The 15,060-nt window shown below is 52.3% G+C and overlaps 1 protein-coding gene across 3 annotated transcripts in view; it reads right to left on the reverse strand.

Annotated features, from left to right (window-relative positions):
- The window catches only part of PAX7 (paired box 7), a 97,847-nt gene that overhangs the window by 8,757 nt on the left and 74,030 nt on the right, over positions 1–15,060 (reverse strand). For all 3 annotated transcript variants that reach the window (XM_084787965.1, XM_084787964.1, XM_084787963.1), the window contains exon 8: positions 2,868–3,114. In XM_084787965.1, coding sequence (XP_084644091.1) covers positions 2,868–3,114 — 247 coding nt within the window. The remainder of the gene's footprint in view (positions 1–2,867; positions 3,115–15,060) is intronic.

Consider the following 15,060-nt stretch of genomic DNA (forward strand, 5'->3'; position numbering starts at 1 on the left):
AAGATGCCTTTCCTCCCCAGCCCCATCCTACAGGTGGGAGTCTGAGTAGAGCCAAAAAAGATGGTTCAAGAGGAACCCTGCAGTATCAGAGGAACAGGGAAAAGAAGGGAGCGGGCGAGGAAGGAGAGGGAGGGCAACCGCCTCTCCTTTCTGGCCTCCTGGGCCCCTTCTCTTTTGATCCCCCTCCCCCACCACCCCCATGCTGACTTTGGGGTTAATTTTATTTCCGAATTGGGCAGGCGCCCTGGAGCAGGGCAGGGGCTCCAGGCTCCGGGTGTGACTAACGCCTGCCTGGGGCCGGCCTCACTGCCGCTGCCGCTCTCAAATGTTTTATCAAGAGCATGTGTGTCCTGTGTTGGGCTGGGAACATGCGCTAGGTCAGAGGGTCAACCAGGGACCCACGGGAAAGCCTCCCATACACACGGGTGCATCCTCCTCACAGGTGCTGGTTGTGTAGAGCTCTTTCCCATGCATACACATTCACATGCGTAGTCCTGTGCACCCGTAGTCACACACACAATCGCATACACAATTGGCCTGGCAGCATATGAACACACCCAGGTACACACATCATGCCTATGCAAGCACCTAAGCATGCCTAACCATAGACACCTTTAAGCACATGAACGTGCCAAAATATCATGTGCACACAGCATACTCACTGTACACATTCAAAAGATACACATGCCAATGTACGCACACACATATAGAGACACGTCAGCCCATAAGAACCTACCTATTAAAATTCAGATGCGTGTGCATATTACCATCACATACTGTCACATGTGTATGTGTCTATGAGTGCTCATACATGCAAAGCCATAGACACATGCCGGTGTATACACAAAATGGTCATTTGTATGTATATGTGTATAGTGATAAGTAAACATGCACACATATGTTCATCACATTTACATACATACAGGCATACACACATACACACACTTATCTGCAAAGATCTGGACACTTTGCAGCTGCTGGATTATTCAAGCCACATCTCTTGCACACATAGATGCTTGAGCTACAACATGCCCGTGATGCATACATGCACGCAAGCAAGCGCATGTGCACATGGGAGGTAGAGGCCCACACAGCTGGCCCTCATTTAACCGTGGAGGCCAAGGCCATGCGGTTGGAGTGGGCTGGGGGCCTCAGGAAGCAGAGGTCAGTGTGGCAGGGCCAGGCGGCAGCTGGAGGAGAGGGTGCCCTCCGGCTGAGGCCTCACTCTCTGCACACGCCCTTCTGATTAGTTTGACACCAGCAGGTGAGGCCTTTGCTGGGAGGGTGGCAGGAGGGCAGCTGCGTGACCTTTGGCTCCCCTTCCCTTCTGTGCCTGCCCTGCTGCTGGCCCCATCAGGCGTCGCCGGCCAGAGGTTGTAGCCAGGCCTATTTTGCCCAGCTGTTGGTCTGAGGGTCTGCTGCCCCTATATCAAGGCAAGACACCAAGGGCACAAAGGCTGGGGTGGGTATGTGAGACCTGGGGGACCTGAGGGAGGGACAGAGCTCTATACACAGCCCTGTCTCTCTATTCCCATGCATAGGGGGAAGAGGGGGAGCAGATACCCCACTCTACTGTCCCCCTTCATGCTACTAGCCACATGCAGCCAGCTGTCTCACACTTGGCCTGCACCTAGTACAGTGGTGATGAGCTCTCAGATATTTTACGTAATTCAAGCGTTAAAAACTGATCTTTAATTTAGTTGCTTCATATTTGGAAAGACTTGGGTGTCCCCTATGGCACCTTCGTGAACTTTAAATGCTGACGACGGAGAGAAAATTCAGGTCCCATCAGGGCTACAGAATGAGTTCGGGCCAGGATGGACATCTGTAGAGGGGGGGGATTTACCTCAGTGGGAGTGCTCTTCCCTAGCTTGGCTAAGATTCTAGGTTCGATCCCCAGAACCACCAACGGACAGCAACAAAAGACACTGGGTTTGAAAGACAGGGCCGAACAAAAGCACACACACTGTTTCCTGGGTGACCGCGTGTGGATTGTGTGAAGCAGTGATCTGGGTGTATTGGGTTAAATAAAATACGCTAATAAAAGTGATCCTGACCCTTTCTCCTCACATTTCAAAGTGTGGCTTTTAGGGAGTGCAGGGGCATCTGTGGCTCCTGGGGTGGAAGCAGGGTGTGTGTGTGTGTGTGTGTGTGTGTGTGTGTGTGTGTGTGTGTGTATGTGTGTGTGTGTGTAGTCGTCGCCAAGAGATGAGCTGCTGCATCTGATGACCAGCTCAGAACCTCTTGGGTTACCTCTGCTTCTCTTATGGACCTCTGTTTTCCTACCATGAAAGGGACGTCTGGGCCCACGTGATCACTCAAAGGGTAAACGCATAACCCTGAGTTTGATTTCCAGAACCCATGTAAAGTAAAGGTGGAGAGAACCAAATCCCAGAAGTTGTCCTCTGATCTCCGCTCATGTGCAAGCCCATGCTCCACTACATACATCTCACACACACACACACACACACACACACACACACACACGCACGCACGCACGCGCGTACATACATGTGCACGCACGCGCACACACACTTTTGAATTTTAGAAGAGGACTGAAGAGATGGCTCAGTGGTTAAGGGCAATGGCAGCTCTTGCTGAGGACCCAGGTTCAGTTCTCAGCACCCACAGAATGGCTCATAACCAGCTGCAACTCCGGTTCCAGGGGATCTGATGCCCTCCTCTGACCTCTGCAGACACTGCCTGCACACGGTGCACAGACATACCGGCAGGGTAAACATCCATACCCGTAAAATAATAACACAACTTAAAATCTTTGTGAAGAAAGAGACACCCTCCACCCTGGCCACCACTTTACCCAGGAATATGCCAGGCCCTTGGAGATGGGCAGAGAAGGAGACACTCACTTTGGCCATACTGGCTGTACTGGTAGCCAGCCACAGGATCCACACTGTAGCCGGTGGTGCTGTAGGTGGGTGGGCAGTAAGACTGGGAGGTGGGCAAGCTGTCTCCTGGCTTGATGGAGTCGGCCCGCTGGCTGCAGCTGGCTGAGATGGAAGAAGCTGAGTCCAGGCCTCCGTGCAGCGGGGAGATGGAGAAGTCGGCCTGGGGCTGTGGAGGCACGGCACTCGGGCTGCTGAGGATGCTCATCACCTGGAGGAGAGACAGGCAGTGCCAGAGGCTGGACCCCCAGGGCACCAGCACGCCGAGACCACCGGGACTGCAGGCCCAGGGCGGACCTCGGCAATGTCACAGCCTTGTGCAGGAAATGGCTGCTGGCCTCTAGTGTTTCACCTGGCCAAGGGTGAGCCCAAAGGGCTGTTCCCCACCAAGAGCTCCAGGGTCAGGGCAGGCCCTTTGTCCCTTATCTGTCCCTTATGACCTTGTTTGAGGGGTTCCCCTATGCTTCCTGCTGAAGGAATGAATGCACGCATGGGTAAATTCACTAAGTGGATAAGGGGCACTATGGGCCTACTGGCTGAATGGGTGAACAAATGATTGGACGGGCCCATGCATGAGGGACAAAAGGTGCCCTAAACCTATCAGCTGAATGAATAAACCAATGGATAAATGCATGAATGAAAGACCTAACCACACAAGGGACGTGCTGGACCTATCAGCGGGCTGGATGACTGACTTAGTACCTGGATAAAGGGACCCTAGACCCATCAGCTGAATGGATGAATGAGTACACTAACTAGGTAAGAGGCACCCTGAACTTATCATCAGGATGAATGAATGAATGAGTGAGTGAGTGAAATGGACCAACGGAAGAATGCATGAGTAAACGAGCTAACTTCACAAAGGTCATCCTGAACCTATCAGCTGAATGAATGAAATAAATGGGCATATACATATATGAATTAGCCAATGCACTAATTACGGAAGGTTCTGGATCTATCAGTTGGATGAATGAGTGTGAACGGGCATTAACTAGCTAAGGGGCACTCTGGGCTATCAGCTGGATGCTTTGCTGACTGACTGACTGAGTGATTGCACACATGCATGAGAGATAAATTTACTACTAGATAAAAGATACCATGGAACTATCAGCTTAAAGGATGGGGCTATCAGCTAAAGAGATGACTAAATGAACGAATGAATGCGTGCATGCGTGAACAAATGCACTCACTAGATAATGGGCACCCCAAGTCTGTCAGCTAAAGGGGTAAGTTCATGTATGAACTAACGCATTCCCAAGTGTTCTACAACCAGAGAGCTTTCCTCCACTACCTAGCTGACTGTGCCTCCCCCAGTCCGACTGGGATGTCCCACTTTCACACACACACACACAGAGGCAAGGCTGGACTTCCTGGTTTCACGACCCCCACCCCCACCCCACCCCCACTCCCCCACGAATTTGTTGTGCTAAGACTGTGCACCATTCTTGACCTCTCCGGACTTTGAACTCCCGCTTCTATTATTATGCCAAAATACAAAGCCCGCGTTTTTAATATTTACCTATTTTTGTGTATGTGTGTGTGGACACATGGCATGCATGTGGCAATCAGGAGGCAACTCATGCAGTTCTCTCCCCCCACCACATGGGTACTGGGGATCGAACTCAGGTCCTCAGGCTAGGCGGCAAGAGCCTTTCCCCACTGAGCCACCTTGCCAGCCCAAGGCCCACGGTTTTAACAGTGCCCCGAGAACCTTCCGTGACTCTGCCAGCTCCTGCCGTCTCTGGCCTTCACCCATGACCCTGCTTGGCCTGGCCCAGCAGTAGGGCCCCCCAGACTGATCTCTAGGAACTCAGCCTGAAGAATGGTTGTTGGACCACTGGGGTGATCACTTAGTCACTCGATAAGTACTGGTGACAAGTCTAGCCCCATGCCCCAGGCTGACGGCCATGGAACTTCAGAGCAGAGTCCTGTGGGAGAATGGAGGGAAATGGCCTGGGCAACGAACAAAGGCCTTCGAAGCACAGAGCACTGAAGCGTTTCATAGCTTTTGGCTGTGGGGGCCATGGAGTGCATCCAGACTGCCAGAGGTCCAAAGAAGCTTTGGAGAAGGTGAGGCCTGCCACAGAGCTCTCTAAGGGCGGTAGGGATAGATGGTGGAGGCAGATGACCCCTATAGAGTGAGACAGCAGAGTGACCCAGAGGGGTCAGATGCGAAGGTTAAGCAGAGCCATGCAGGACCCAGGCTCCTGAGGAATGCCACCCTATAGGGAAGAGGCTCTGGGCCAGGTGAGCAGAGCTGAACTCATTTGCCCAGCTCTGGGCAGAACATATGGCTACTCCTGCTGACCCTGTGACTCTGCTGTGACCTCTTTCCCTGTCTCCAGGGATAAGACTAGCTGCCAGCACAGGACAAGGTGAAGCCAGACTCTTTTTATGACGTCTGTCTCTCCAGTGGCTTGTCTGCATGAGCTCTGAGGCAGAAGAACAGGTCAAGGGCGGACACACAAGCACGTCAAACAAACCCTGGGCTCTCATACTTGACAGCTGTGTGACTGAGGGGGTGTGGATAGCCCGGAAATCCCATGGCCTCTGAAGTCCCGGGCACAGGGACTGTGAGGGTGGCTGAGTCAGAGGGTGGGTGGGAGGGTGAGGGGAGCTCTGCCTGGGACATGGTCTTCCTTGAGCCTGGCCAAGAGCTGGGTAAACAGGACCCTGCTCTCACAAGCCTCCGCAGTTGGCCCTCCCTTCAAGCATCTTCTTAGCTCTTTACATACATGACATCACCAATCCAGAGCATTATGGGGATGTGTGGGGCAGAGCTAAGAGCCCATTTCCCAGATAAGAACAATGAGACCACAGAGCTATGCCTCCACCAGACCTCGCAGCTAGCTGGTCAGGGAGCCAGCAGGCTAGGGCCGGGTTTGTGGCCCAGATCATCAGCCACAGATTCTCAAGGATCAAATTGACCCATCCAAACCCTTTGGAGGAGTCTTACCCCAGGGTCAAGCAGTTGTCTGCTTCTTGGGGAGCCAGTAGAAGAGGGGTAGACTAGACTTTGTGGACTGAGCACATGGCCATAACCAGAGCCAAGGGGCAGGGCATGATGGACCATCCACAGGCTCTGATGGTGGGATATTTTAGGCTGGTAGAACCCAGTGGCCCCTCCAAGATGGCAAAGACATTGTATGTCTTTGGGGAGGTGTGAAGGGGAGGTATGAGGCTGGATGGGGTGCACCTGGAACACTGCTGTCTGCCTAGCTCACAGACTTGGCCTGCTTCTGGCGTCTCTGTCAGGGCAGGATCAACAGCAGGGCGCTGGGCTTTGGGGATGTGAACACAGCCAAGCACTGAACTGGGTCTGTGGCTTTCTGGTCTTCAAGGTGGAGATCCCCAAGCCTGGGGTGCAGGACAGGGACTCCAGGGTGAACCCTAAAACTGATGTGGATCTGGGGAGACTCCACTCTGTCCCCAACTGTGCTTGATTTCTGATCAAGATCCCATTTTTTTCACCTAAAGGATGACGCTGATGCTCATCCCGTTTGCCACAGACAGAGCCTGCATTAGGGTGGTGAGAGATTCCTGGAAGCGGATGGGGCCCAACTTGGTTCTCTCGTATTGCCATTTACCAAGATGGCCAGCTCAGAAAAGATGGTGGGAGGGGACAAAGGGGAAGGGTAGGGAGGGAGAAGAGGTGGCACTCCAGAGGCCCCATAGGCACACATTCTCTATGACAGACACCCACACAGGATGGCAGCCAGACCTGACTGCATCACTCAAGACCTATCAAGGGCCCCAGCAAGGGCTTCTTGTGGTCCAAGCTTTCTCTGCTGGTCCAGTTCCTCGGCTCGCTTTGTGGCCTTGGCAATATTATATTCCTGGAAGCAGACAATGTTCGTGTGCTCTCTTACTACCCAGCAAATGGCGTCGTAGAATGCTGCTATGGGCACAAAGCATGTGCTCTCATTTGCTCTGCTTTGTGTCTGCTACCTACAGTGAGCACAGAAGGGTCTGCTGAGGGCTCTAATAAGACTTACTGGGCATCTGTTATGCACCTGACCCTAGGACATACCGAAGAATAGACCTGACGTCCTCTCGGAGCTGTCAGTCTAGTGAAGAAAGCTGGCAACAAATAAACAGATAAAAATCATAGTTTCTACTGGTGGAGACCACTATGGGGGCACGAGGCCACAGGGAAGGGGAGTAGGGTCGGGATGGGGGTAGGTTCAGGGAAGACCTGTTCAAAGTGTCCATCACATCCAAAAGGACCAGCGATGGCAAGATGTGCTCAGCAGAGGGCATTCTGTAAGTGTAAAGGCCTTGGGGTGGGAACAGACCTAGCAGGCTTAAGAAACAGCCAGGAGATCAACACTGAGGGAGGCGGGGCCAACGGCTCTTGTACAGGACTTAAATTTGGTTCCCAGCACCCACATCAGGCCCCTCACGATCTCCCATAACTATAGTGCCAGGAGAATCAACGTCCTCTTCTGGTCTTCTCGGGTACCTGCATGCATTTGTTGGACATAGCCTCATGTAGGAATTTATACACACAGAAAAGTGGAAAGTAATGAATTCTTCTTTTAAAATATTTTAAAGCTGGATGGTGGTGGGGCACCCCTTTAATCCCAGCATTTGGGAGGCAGAGGCAGTTGGATCTCTGAGTTGGAGGCCAGCCTGGTCTACAGAGTGAGCTCTAGGACAGAGAAACCCCGACTCAAAAAAAAAAACCAACCAACCAACCAAAACCAATTAAGCTGAGCATGATTCTGAGTGCTCTCAATCTCAGCACTTGGGAACTCTGCGAGTTCAAGGCCAGCCTGGCCTACAGAGTGAGTTCCAGGCCAGCCAGGGCTACACAGTAAGGAGACCTGGGAGCTGTGAGGCCTCCTGCACCCCTTTGTTAGAAGGAGCTCATGTTGTGCCTGGTGTCTCCGAAGGCCTTGGACTCTGCCAGTTAACAGACAGCTCGGGCCAGGGAGCTTTTTCCCATAATGGGATTTGCACAATGGGATTTGGCCTGGAACATCAAATCAAATCCACATCTGGGATAGGTGTGAATGGTGCCTCCAAGTCCCTGGAGGCCTGTGGATCAAGCAGTTTCCATTTCATCTGCAGGAAACAGACAGGGCATAACCTAAGAGAGCCAGGCAGCCACCAAGGAGGAGAGACCTCAGGCAGGGCTGTGTATCAGGTCACTGCAGGAGATCCTCAAGCAAATGGGGTTTCTACCCCTAATCTGTTAAGTGGGGAAACTGAGGCACCTAGGAATGAAAGGCCCATTGGATTTGACACAGTTGGTCAGCAGCCACTCCAGGGTCTATGCCTGGGTCTTAGGCCTCTCGGGTGATGCTCCCTGTGGGTGGTGCTCCCTGTGGGTGGTGCTCCCCCGGGGTCTTCCCACCACTGATGGTACAGAACCCTGCGGACCTCTGCAGGAAGTCCCTGTGTGCCACAGAGGCAGGAAGCATCTTGCCCACAGTGGGGCCCAGCGGAGGTCTGGGCCTGCACACTTTTGAACTTGAGGAAGTCCTAGTCTGATGCGGTAATGTACACCCCCTCAGGAATGCCGAGGCCTCTCCCGGGTGGGGTTTGCTTTTTCCTGGTGACCTTGCTTTCACTAATGTATTACTTCTTGGTAAGGTACCGTTACTAACTCAAAATCAATACTGACCTCCACATCTGTAAGGTTTTATCTGAAGGCAAATCTCGGGGCTGTCTGTCAGCCTGACTGACAGCCTTACCTTCCTCTCTCTTCCTCCCTTCCCCTTCACCAGCACCCCCCCCCCCATCTCCCCAGCACTCCACCCCCACCTCTTACCCCAAATCAGTCCCAGCCTGAACCTGGCTAAATCAATAAGGGGCCAGCCTCACCCACCCCTTTCTGCCCCTGGGGAGAGGCCTGCTGCTTTCAGGGGTACGTGTCTCCCCACCCCCCTTCTACAGCCTCTGCTCTGCAGCCCCTCCTCCGTGGACGCCCTGACGCACTCCCCTACTTTAAAAGGGGATGGTAGAGTGTAATTAATTCCCTCCGTTCCTGAGCTGGCCTGAGGGCCTGGGACCAAAGCGCCTGAGCTTGGAGCTCTGCACCCTGTGATAACCCAGCGTGGCTTGGGAAGCAAAACTGAAAATTAGAGGTGCCATAGCTAAACCAGGGCTGTGTGGTAGGCTCAGGGTGGCGAAGTGAGGGATGAGAGGGGCCCAGGATTGGGAAAGTAATGGGGGAGGGGGTGTATTACCATTAGGTCAAAGAAGCCTGTGGCCAGCTTCAGGTTAGAGATGGACTGTTCCTTCTCAGAGGCCTTGAGAGATTCAACACCTTCTGTGCCCCCCCCCGCCCCAAGGGCCCTAGACTAGCTGGAGGCAGAAAACCTGGGGGTCCTCTGGAAGCCTGGCTATTTATTTATTTATTTATTTATTTATTTATTTAGTCTTTTGAGATAGTGTCTGACTCTGGCTTGGTCTGGCCTCAAACTCACAACTGTCCTACCAGATGTGTAGTCCAAGGCTGCCCAGGAACTCTATGCACACTGGGATTACAAGCAGGCATTCACCCAGCCTGGCTTTTGAAATAGTTGCTTTAGGTACTTAAGACCAAGTCGTGAATCATGACCCTATTATGCCCCCACCCTGCCCCTCACACCTGCTCCTCCTCCAAATGCTGCAAGTTCTTGAACCTACCAGGCTTTGGTCTTCTCATTGCTGTGGTGGGAGTAAGGGTGAAGCTGTCTAGAGGGCTAAAGGTGAGGAGGAAGATGCCGAGGATGTGCCTAAGATCCATCAGTCAGTCTTCCCTCCCTGATGTCTTCTGCTAAAGCCTGAGTTAAAGGGAGGAGCGAGGAGGGACCCGGGACCCCTTCTCCCCCCTTTCTGACCCTCCCCCAGATGAAAATGAACCTAAAAGAGCAGGCACAGGGAACCTTCTCCAGCTTCCTGGGCGAGTGTGTCCTTTTCAGCTCTGTCCAAGCTTCTGGAAGAAGCCTGGCTGTGCTCTGGGATAGGCCTGTCGCATCTAGAATTTGGTTGCATCCTCTAAAAGGGAGCAAGCCACAGCCCCTCGGGCATGATGGTGTTCATCATGAGAGAGGAGGTCACCTGGGAGGTCTTGGGGCAAGTCTATGAGGTCTGCTAGTCTTGGGCTGCTTGAAGATTCACGCTCTGGTATAGTCACATGTAGCCACACCCGACAACCCTCTCTGAGGCCCAGAGACAGACCTTAAGACCTCCTTTGCAGCTGGGTGTAGTGGCACACACCTTTAATCTTAGCATTCGGGAGGCAGAGGCAGGCAGATCGCTGTGAGTTCAAGGTCAGCCTGGTCTACAAAGTGAGTCTAGGACAGCTAAGGCTACACAGAGAAACCTTGTCTTGAAAAACCAAAAAAAAAAAAAAAGACCTCTTTCGCTATCAAGGACACCCTTTACCTCTGCATGCACATTTTGGTAAGGGACTTGCTGCCACCCCCACCCCCTACTCCCATCCTCAAACTGAGTTTTGTCATAAAGGACTCTGATGTGGCACAGAAAATACAGTTCCTCCAGCCTCCGGTCCAGCTCCTCCATCCTTCTTGGCTTCCCACCTCCCCAACACATGACCATGACATCTGAAAGTGGCCAGCCAGAGCACGGATATATGGGCGACAGCCTGTTCTACTGCAAGGGATGGAAGGCAGGGTTTGTTGGACCTGTGCAAAAAAAAAATGTCTATCTGTCCAAAATGGGACTATCCTCAGCCTGGCTTAGCTAGGGTAGCCCCGGGTCCCGGTGCACTCCCTCAGGGTAGACTGAGCAGGGAATAGGAACAGAATTGAGGTCCGTCTCCATTCTTTCTGCTTGGCTGTCTACTGGTGTCAACTGTTTGGGTACTGGGGATATTCTTAATATCTCCAGGTGACTTTGATGGGTACCAACCGCCTACAAGTCATCATTTCAGTTGCTATATACGTAGCTCCCCCCGCAAACAGCCACAGACTCTTGGGCAAAGACATGGGGTTCACATAACACCACACACACACACACACACACACACACACACACACACACACACACGCAGTTTCTTTACCTGTGCACTCTCCAGCTCCCCTGTACAGACCTTTGAATCTATATCACCTTCTTCCAATACCAACACACACACACACACACACACACACACACACACACACACACACACACAGAGAGAGAGAGAGAGAGAGAGAGAGAGAGAGAGAGAGAGAGAGAGAGAGAGAGAGAGTCGCTCACCCCTCCCCGCTGGCCCCCAGCCTCTCCCCAGCTAGGATTAGTGCAAGCAAGAAATCCCCCACCCAGGCAGCCAGCTACCACCGCTTCCCTCTCCACTGCCTGCCTCTCAATTCTCCACTAAGAGGATCTACGCTACACCCCCCTCCTGCCCCCCTGTGGACAGCAGTAATGGGCTTCGGGGTGCTGACTCGGAACTTCCAAACAAGATTTCTTCCAGGTCTCCTCTGCCCCGCCCTTCAGCAGCCACTGCTGTGGATGGGCTGCACCCCATCCCCCACGTCACATGGCAACCCCCGTGCCTGCATCCCTCTAGCATCCCTCCAGTGACGTCCTTCTTCATTTACTGAAGCACAGCAGACCCCCCCCCCAGTTCCCCTGAACCTGTCCCTGTCAAGCCAGGTACTCCTACTCTATCAAGCAGTTACCCTACTCTACAGATGAGGAAACTGAGGCTCAGGCCCTTGCCTGTAATCACCTACGGGGCAGGGAGACAGACCTTGAGCCCTGACTCTCAGCACTATGCTCTGGTCTGTCTCTGTGCTGAGATATATTTTACCAGACAGCTCAAGAACTCAGTGTATGTGTGTATTCCACGTATATGTATCACACGCGTGCATGGGAGTACTGAGCCCATGTATGCATACATGGCTGCTAGACGTGTATATGCATGATTACTGTATGTATATGTCTACCCATGGGTTATCATATAGAGAATTTTGTCTGCACACAGACATGGATGTGAAAGCCGTGTGTGTGAGGGCTATATGTGCATGTACATGTGCATATACTGGGTGTGTGTTTATGACTGTGTGCATGCATGAACACTGAGTGTGCATGTGTGTGAACAAAGGTCTATCATATTAAGATTGTGTGTGTACAGGGGAGTGTTATACATTCCTAGGACTATCTTTCTGTGTCTGTATATTTGTGCATATAACACTTTGTGTGTTCATGGATATATTGATGTACTCATACAGTGAGTTTGGTGTGTGTGTGTGTGTGTGTGTGTGTGTGTGTGTGTGTGTGTGTTGGGCCTACCTGCAGACAAGTTCCCTTGGAGTGAAGAAGAACGAGAAAGGGACCTCTGGGAAGTAGCATCAGGAGAAAAAAACGGGTGAGATTTCGGAAGGCCCTCCTAGGGAAAGCAGGGAGAGGCTGTGGCCTCATTGGCTGGAGTCTCAGCTCACAGAGGCGGCCCAGGCTTTCCTACAGTCCCACATCTTCCCTGTCTCAGGCTGTTGCTGATCCTGTGTGCTGCCCTTCACACGACCAACTCACCACACAGCCACGGATCCCCATGCACACAAACACCTCCTCGACACTTACACACTGCATTCTATCGTGGCCACACACAACCGCCCTGGATGGGCAGGAGTTGAGTGGGACAGACTGGGTGCCCGGCACACAGTAGGTGTCCAACAAACATTCGCTGAATGAGCAAGTTCAAGAAAGGACCAAGGACTAGATCCTTTTCTCTCCAGCCCAGACTGGGCATGTGCCAGGCTTGGGTAAGTGAAAACCAAAAAGAGCGGTCCAGCGGCATGCTTATGCCCCTCCCCATCCTGAAGATTTTCAAAAGACCCCCTCCCCAGCCGGAGGAGGCAGGACAGGAGGTGCGGACACAATGACCTCTTGCTGGAACTCAAGAACATATACACATCTGATATGTCTTCGACCAAGTGCTACCCTCCAGATATCTACAACCATCCGGACGGATCTGGAAACATGGCAGAATTTTTTTTTTTAACCATCCTTCCCTGGGCAGATCCTTAGACTGGCCGAGGTTGGAGGTGTCCGTGTTGGGTGGGGGCGGGCAGAGCGGGGGTGGGGGTGGGGAGGAGGATGAGATTGAAGAGCATCTCTGATAGCTTGGATAAACACAGCCAGGAGATTAGAGTGACTGCTCGGAGCAGTGGCAGAGGGGTTGGGGAAGGAAGGGACCGGCCGATCGCTGGGAAAGATATGACTATTTAAAGATAATGATTGCATAAATTTAATTAGCAGAGTTTCACGCGGCAAATGGCCGTTTTGTAATTAATGTAGCCGGCCTTACTAAGCATGAAAGATGCCATCTCTCTCCCCTCCCTCTCCCGCTCCCCCTCCTCCGCTGCCCTAATGAAAGACAGAGAGCAAGTGACAGAAACAGTTTGTCAGCGGCTCCAGGTGTCAGGGGCCTAATTGGCCAAGCTGAGGGGGAGGAGGAGGTAGAGGGGAGGAGGGGGAGGGGGAGGGGAGGGGAGGGGGAGCTCAGTTCCCCTTGTTGTGTTTGTGGGGGCCCCTTTCATAATTGTCAGAGAGAAGAACGTAGATTGGCGGTGGCAGGGACTGAGTGGTGGCAGTGAGGGCTCATTAAGTATCTGGGCAGACAAGCTGGCACGCATCACAGAGTGTTAGGGACCCACCGCCATGATGGCTCAGGTCCTCTGCTTGCCCAGAGGCCCAGTTCCCTATAGCAGACTAAAAGGACCTATGGGTCTCAGTTTTTTCTTCCATTTGGCCCCAGAAACTGACAGGCTCACATTGCTATATACCTACTGTGTGTAGGAAGCCACTCCTTCCCACCTACTGTGTGTAGAAAGCCGCTCTTTCCTGCCAACCAGAAAGATACCTGCTCAGAGATGCACACTTCAAATTGTCTGCAATGGGGCTGTCCTTTCCATCCACTGGATCCAAAGAAGCAGGCTGCTGGGATGCTACATAGAGTCTTCTGTGGACAGCCCTGGCCAGATCGAGGATGAGCTAGCATCCACCCACAGCCTTGACCCCGTGATGTGTGGGCCCTAATGAAAATGGCTGTTTAGGGGTAGGAGGGGTAGCTCCACAGTTAAGAGCACTTGCTGCACTTAAAGAGGGGACTCTAGTTCAGTTTCCAGCACCTAAGTCAGGTGGCTCAGAAACAGGGGATCTGGTGCCCTCTTCTGGCTTCCAAGGGTACCTCACACACCTACATGTGTACGTTAATCTTTTTAAAAAGAAAGCAAGCAAACAAAAATAAAACAAAAAATAAATAAAAAATAAAAGCCAAAGGTTTAGCCGGGTGTGGTGGTGCACGCCTTTAATCCCAGCACTTGGGAGCAGAGGCAGGTGGATCGCTGTGAGTTCGAGGCCAGCCTGGTCTACAAAGCAAATCTAAGACAGCCAAGGCTAACACAGAGAGACTCTGTCTCAAAAAAACAAAAACAAAAACAAACAAACAAAAACACACAAAACCAAAAAACCAAAAAACAAAAAAAACCCCAAACCCAAAGGTTTCATTTTAAAGACAAGGAACAAGAGGCTCCAGAAAGCAAAGATTTTACCCAGATCAACACGCTCAGTCACTGAGGGAGCTGGGCCTGGAACCCAGAAGGCAGAAACTAAAAGCCAATTCCTTTCCTAGCATCTACTGGAGGGAGTCACTGTGGGGCCAGGCCAGCTCCTGTTCCTACTCCACAGTGACTAGGATACCTAACTGGCCACAGAGGAATCTCTCCTAGTGACATGGGTAGATCCAGCTGTCCCCAGGGCCACTTAGTATTCTTTTTTTCTTCTCTCTGTGTGCACACATGCGCGCTGGTGCACATGGCTGTGGAGATGTGCTAAATGACAATCTTACACATTCCTCATCTGTGGCTATCTTCCATGTTTTTTGAGTCAGACTCTCTCACTGGCCTACAGCTAAGCTGGCCTCCTGCCTCTACCTCCTGACACTAAGATTACAGGTGTTCACCACCATACCAGGCTTTGTAATGGGCTTGGAAGGTGAACCTCAGGCCAGCTCCTCCGCATCCCCCCCCCCAAGTAGACCTTACAACTTGCCTATTACCCCATCCCCTCCCATTCTTTGGCTGGCCAGATGGTGAGACAGAGAGTGAGTGGCCACGTGCATCTTGGGCTGTATCTGTGAGGCCGAGGCCATGTGTATCCTGGCTCTCTGACAATGGCCCTTAAGGTCTTTACTGTCCTCTATGCTGCCTTCTGACATCCT

Source organism: Acomys minous (genome assembly GCF_964271855.1).
Source record: "Acomys minous genome assembly, chromosome: 6".
NCBI lineage: Eukaryota > Metazoa > Chordata > Mammalia > Rodentia > Muridae > Acomys > Acomys minous.